The 7086-nt window shown below is 36.4% G+C and overlaps 1 protein-coding gene across 1 annotated transcript; it reads left to right on the top strand.

Annotated features, from left to right (window-relative positions):
- Positions 1-565: 565 nt before the first annotated feature.
- On the top strand, positions 566-958 carry LOTGIDRAFT_99568 (hypothetical protein; the record flags this gene model as incomplete). Its single annotated transcript, XM_009063886.1, has 2 exons — positions 566-658; positions 833-958. Coding segments are annotated over 2 exons (219 nt in total), but the record flags the coding sequence as incomplete, so codon positions are not given.
- Between the last annotated feature and the right edge of the window lie 6128 nt (positions 959-7086).

Here is a 7086-nt window from a genome sequence, read left to right as displayed (position 1 = left end):
TTTCAGGCCACCATCACCTATAGATCAACTTTATAATCTGAGAGCAAGTGAACCATCATTGAATCCAACTCTTCATCCATACCACGGCTGTACCATGTTCAATCCATCACCGTTTTATCCAAAAGATTCAATGTTACTACAACCGTCTTCTGTGCCAATGACTCCAGCTATCTCTGCACCTTGTTTTTCACCCATGCATATGATCTCTCAAAGACTTCCATATCCTTCTCCAATTATGGATTATCCACGACCATTCGGTTATATTCCATCACCGTCTTCGTTACCGTATCCATGTTCAAGCCTTACCGGTTTAAAAAGACATCATTCAGAGTTTGAAACCTCAAGTGACATTGCATCTAAAAGACTTCGATTAGACTATCCAATTAGTGACTTCAGAATGGATTCATACCCAATGTGTTCCTCCTCATATCCATATTATTATGACCCGACGTTACTTCAAAATGAGGAATATCGTCGGAAAAGACTTGAGGAAAGTTTGAACTCTGGAAAAGATCTCGCAAATTATATGAACCCCTATCTGAACAAACCAGGTTATCACTGTACCTGTAGAAATAGAGCGGAAGATATTAGAAACTGGTCTGTTGAAGATGTGTGTTTGTTTATCAGTAGACTGGACGGTTGCAGTCTGTATTCTGAGGTTAGTACACTTTTTACCCTTCGCGAAAACACCTTTAATTTTTTACTACCCTTAATGCTAATTCTTGCAATGCGGGTTTTTAGTATGCGCAGTAAGGACCACAACTGGCAGTGCTTTGAACTGTAGGTATTCATATTTCTCCTTAATAAAAATATCAATGTATTTTTTTTTCAGACATTCCGAGAACAGCGAGTAGATGGTAGAATATTAGTTTTATTGACCACAGATCACATGATCAAAAGTCTGGGCCTTAAACTTGGCCCAGCTGTACTCATCTCTGAAGCTGTTACCAAGAAGCTACAGGAAGCCAGATTAAGTGGATGTGAAGCTTGTAGAAAACTGACTATGGTACCTTCATTAGAACTAAGGTCATAAACAGACATCTGTCTGTGCTGCAATGAGTTTTTGCAAACATGGCCATTTTGAACGAAAGCATGAATTACTCTTTAGCTCTTTTCAAGCTATGCTGAGAGGTAAAAGTGGGATCATGTTTTAGACACGGATATGGAGATCATCTAGTAGTGCTCAAACAAATAATGTATGTGATAAATAATATAATATAATGAACATTTATAATAATAATAAGTTATTTAATAGTGCTCTGTGTTCCGAGAAGCTTTGTAATATTCTCGTAAGGTTGAGAATTATAGCATCATCACCTATGGATTGAAAAATTCGGGATTCGAAGGGTCGAGACAATAAGTACGTGTTTATACCTGTATGTGTTTCACATATTAATGTTGTCATTTTTGTGCTATAAATTTCATATTTTTAACTTTAAAATATCACGTTTTTTAAGTACATGTACAAGAAAATGTTGTTGGAGTTATGATTATTATTACGCAAAAAGATAAATCGTTTTGATGATCTTTTATTAAAATATAAAATTATATCGTGTTTATTTAATTGCATGCCCCGTCTCAAGAGATTGAAGAACATCAAGCCAAGAAAAAGCAAGCAAGTGCAATGATTGTCAAAAGATATTTCAATCTACAAAGTCACAATCTGTACACCTTATCATGCACACTGGCTGATTGCAGAATGTGACCCGAAAGTCATTTTGTATCTCTCTTATTGAGATCTATTGCAATAGAAGAATGCTTGGGTTTACGTAATATTTGAAAATAGTCCGTTATTAAAAATTGTTCAGGAAAAATAATTAAGCAGTAAAGTGCTTGTTGCATAATGGAATTTCACAATCGCCATTTTATGGTGGAATTCATAATAAAGATATACACTTCGTGAATTCAAGTAGACGCCTACATAGCTTATCTAAACATAGTGATCGACAACGTACATTATATAACACTCGTAATGTCATGAATCAAAAATCGAATTAACCGGAAGTTGGCGACCGCTTTTGTAAGTCCAGTTAATCAAGAAAATTAATGCATGTATGCACCGGCACCATAGAACCGAGTTCAACATTTCGTTAACCAAATTTCAAATTAAATTTGTTATAGAACGTGAATTGTCTGGTTTCCTCCACAAGCGAGCCAATCAATCGACCACAATAACTGCATCTGACCTAACGCCGAAAACAAATGCAAAACAGAGCAGAACAGAATAAGTTTTGGAAATATATATTTTCGGTACATGGGTATGATGTATAGAGACTTTATTTTTAGTCTACCTTCTTCACGTACTCTTTACACTATCCACGATCTTTAAAATAAAATTACTTCCTGGAAAGCCGGAAATGGTTTCATATTAATACACGTCTGGAACATACAGAGTTTAATAATATTTTCCTTGGTGCACTATATTTTCTCTACATATTGGTTACATTTAAATTGCCATTGGCACCCAAATATTTCAAAAGATGAAACTGTTTGGTAAAAAAATAATTTTGAAGCTGCATGCATCATGTCGAAAATGCTTAATAGCTCTCTACTAGTACTCTGACGGGAGTAGCTAGAAAAACAGACCATCCTCTGGAGAATCCACAAGTAATACTCTTTACTTGGTATTCAAAAAATTAAACCGAAAGAGACGACAAAAACACATCTTCAGGCCACGAATTTGGTAATCTACAATTTTTTTACACACAACACTTCACAATCAGCGTTCTTTATATAAGTTTATTGCTACAGCTAGGCAATAATGATATGCATGTGGGATTAACCGCGTGTTAAAACTGATGACCCTTATGTTCAATTCAGACGATAATATAACAAGCGTGCCAAGTCTCACGTATAAACAGGCACCAGGAACTGGCCGTAAATGACATTAAGTCTGCTTCCACGACTCATAATTTATTACATTACGGATCGCTTGAAATGGAATATTTCTAATTTAGAAAGATAGCGATACTATAGAGTTATGGGTTAACAGCTGAAGACGTCGACTTGAGTTTAACAATACCCCAACCTCAACTCTTTGTCCAAAACCTTCATTCAAATTCTAGTAATCAGCTATTCGTCAGGATTATAATGAAAGCTCAGCTTAAGAAAATTGAAAATCGAAGTAAAAGTGATTTTCTTCTCTCGAATGAAGTAATAACCCCTTCAACCATTCACCAGGTCCACGAACTGGTATTTTCTAAAAATTTCCCCGAAAGAAATAAACACCGAGTGTCTTGTAACTTAGCACGTTTCAGGAAAGAGCTCAATAAAGGGATTTACCATAGTGTGGATAATGTCAACACAAAAGCACAACGTGGAAGAAATGCGGTCGATTAGGAGAAACTTGCCTTGTTTCGATCTCGCGTGTAAAACCAGTTTGTTAAAACGATTTCCGTATAAATGAGCGTGCCCTGTGGTATTATCGGCGTCTCTGGAGCGTGCATTGATAAAATAAAACTCGGCAAGGCAGAAAACATTTTTAAATTATTGTTGACTTCTTTGTAGGGTGGATTTAGCACATTGACAATATTCATCACGTTTATAGTTTCTTTTACCATTTTCAACAGCTGAATTTTTACATTGAAATTGCACTGAAACGCGCGTTATCTTTGTCTTATTAAAGGGGTCAGTCTATTATTTTCTTTAGACCAATGATGTCAAAACTTGAGCATAGGTTGCTATGTTTTCCGAAGAATCCCTGTTATATTTTAAATTTGCAGCTAAGCAGAATATTAATCAAAACGATTGTGACTGACTTTTGAATCAAATGAACTTTATTGCAAGATACAAATGTAGCGTGCGTCAGTGAAGGTTACATGTTTTTGTATAAAGAGATTGTAAAATATAATATAAATATAATCAACGGGTGAAGGTTAAATGTTGCAAGTGAACGCTGATGCATAATTCTGCCGATAATTTATAGCAAATTTCACCAGGCCAATATAAACCTGACAGTGACGTTTTTCTATTCCTTTGAAAATAGAAAGAAGGGCCGTAGCCAGGGTGATTCGTTTCTAAAAAAGTGACGAACCAAGACAATGACAGACATTTTAAAATGCCTTAGAATACAAATACGAGTTTAAATTTTGAGCTTTGTAGCTTCTGTTTAAAAATCTAAAATTCAAAAAACAATAACGGTAAAAGCTGTTTTATGATTTCCAAAAATATTCGAACGGTTTCTGATAGACAAAAATGAATGTGTATATTGACTGACGTGAACAGTGTGTTCTCACTGCTTCCGAAGCACCATGTTAACCAAGTTGGATATGCCAGGAAAAGATACACTAGGTTTTATATAGAACTAGCAGCTTAAGCCATTAGAATCATTGTCTGTATGAATGTTGCTATATGTCCCCCTTTTCTAGATAAAGCATTTTGTTATGAATTCTAGCCGTCTTACTGCACATGGTTGTTAAAGGGAAACCCTGAATAATGCACTGACCACAATGAGACATCTTTAAAGAAGCCAGAGAAATTATAAGAAAGTGAACCGACGAGATGGAAGAAGACCGACAAATCATCATCATTAATGGAAGCTTCTGTCTTTTGTTAGAAAATATAATTTTGAGAAGACCCATGTCGATAATAGGACAGATGTGAGCTTTTTGGCGATCGAAAGTTACTTTGTCAAGGACAATGTAAATAGTAAACTGAAATCAATCAAGTAGGCTATGCAACCAATGCAAACCCGAAATAATATCAACGTGTTCAAACAGCCATTTTGTCCCTTCCCAGATGCAGTTTTCTGAATGCTAAAATGCTGTAATAACCGCTTCAATTTATTTCCGAATTAACCGTTACATATTTTTCAGATATACTTCAGAATGCATCATTTCAATTTTTCTTTGACACTGCCCTCCAAACAAAACTTGTACGAATGCTCTTGATGTTACCGATCTATTCTATACTGAGATAACAGACACTACTGCAGACAGTAATGTTCATTCATGTTCAAATGGTTCCATTTAACTGGTTCCATTTTCTGCACACCCCTAAGAGAGTTCAGAACATAAAAATATAACACATGATAATAGGCCTATTGTTGCAAAAAAGAACCTCATCGTAATTAATTTTGATAAAACTTTGACACCAACCCCCCCTTCCCAAATTTTTTTTGCCTAACTCAAAATATGTGTCAGAATGCACTAAATCAATTGTTTTTTTCAATAATTGCCCTGCAGTGACCAGATTGAGTCTGCCTGTACCCTATTTGTACCCACAGTAACGAAAGGTTAGCGCCGCCACAGATTTGCCTCGACAGGCGAAGAGGTGGCACATCACATGATCAGTAGTTACGGAAGCTTGACGAAGCAGGAAGTAAACCTCATCGCGCTTTGATACCGATTGATTTGAAAAGCCCCTTTAACTATCGCTATCTTACGGAGTATGCCGATAATGTGTTTAGTATGGCTATCGTCACTCGGTTGTGTGCGTGTATTTGTACTGTGTACTGATATTACTCGACCTAGCTCGATCTATAACGACTTGTGTTATCAGGCGACTGTAGACGATATTCATGTTGTCAAGTGCAGACTTCAAGGAGCATTTCCCGCCATTAGTCAGGTGTTATGTTTTGCGATGTACGATCCACGATTGACACTTCTCTACGCCCATTCGTCGCTAGCTCTCCGGGAGGTGAAAATGTCAGCTGTCAATCATTATGTGGTTGCTTAGAGACCACAATTAAAGTAGATAATGTGATATAAGGTACATGGTAAAAAGATTAGAATTACACAATTTAGAAGCCGTATGCCGCGAAAATTTGGAAAAAAAATGCCCGTCACAGACTATATGGTTTCACTTAAGACAAAACAAATACAGCTCATATATTTCCTCTTGTGAAATGTTCAGGTCAATCCGCTTCCGTTAACTAGAATGGAAACGATTTCTGTTATGATGAATTGCTTGACAAGATGACATACGTAAACATACCGTAGTATCCTGTTGGCAGCTCAGTTTATCAATAAGCCGGATACATCTCACCCTCCCGGAACTCTCAATTTTGCTATGGAACTGAGCATGTCAGCTTGATATTGCCTTGATACAAACCAAATTCTCTAGATGTAGATGTAATGGCACAATTCTAGAATTAAGACAAAGTGCGACAATTTTGGCCCTTGACCAACCTTTTTGAATTGGTCTTCCCAGGATTACTTGTAACTTATTTGAAGATTTTCATATCCCGCATGAGAACCAAGAATGCTGTTTGTTCGGCGTAACCATAAAAACAATATTACAATTTCTGCTTCCTGTTTAAAGTCTTTACCCTGCAATAGACATTCATGTAATTTAGCTTCGTACAACTATGTGGTTTACTCGAGACATTTGGGTATAATATCAGTTGAATTCTTCGTAGTTAGTTTTTCAGGAAATCTTCAAATTTCTGGTGGTGAGATAAAAGCTTAGATATCCTGTTCACCTGGTGAACTTCACATACTGTAATAATTGACGATCTCGGTATTTATGGCTACACAATATGTAATTGGTATATACGCGTACTAGTTATTCACAATAGTATCATGAATTATTTATCTCCGTTATTCACAATCTACATGAAATATTCGGCGCTCACACGTGAGCATAGACGTAGAAAATCTGTCCGATTTCATTCAAAATGCAATGCCCTAGATTATTCCGACAAGTGTTCGTAAACGTATTGTATGGGCCTACGTCTCTCTAATTTACATTGTAACAGTTCCTAAGTATTCTAATTTGGTTTGAATTTTATGCCATATTCAACTTTAATGCTGTGTTAAACCTTTCTCGTATCCTTATTGTTTACCCAGCGAAGCCCAGTTCGATTCGTGCAACAACTCGTTAAGAGGCCACACGTGAGAGATTACGATGAGTTGAATGTGCTTCGAGAGCTTGATAAAGACCGGATTAAATTATCCTAAATTTATTCAATAGATAAAATGCTTCAATAGGCCTGCTGACACTCGTGTTACTAAGGAATATCCAGTGGGACGTAAACTCTTTAGTCGAAGTAGAAAAAAAGGAGCGTCACTTCGTTCAGTTTGAAGTAGTTAATGTAATTTTCCTGGGGGTTTTGTAGAACGTGATCTGCATCTTGTATATGCAAGC

Source organism: Lottia gigantea, assembly GCF_000327385.1.
Source record: "Lottia gigantea unplaced genomic scaffold LOTGIsca_6, whole genome shotgun sequence".
In the NCBI taxonomy this organism is placed as follows: Eukaryota; Metazoa; Mollusca; class Gastropoda; family Lottiidae; genus Lottia; species Lottia gigantea.
The sequence above is the reverse complement of the archived record's forward strand: the minus strand, read 5'-3'. Positions and strand labels throughout refer to the sequence as shown.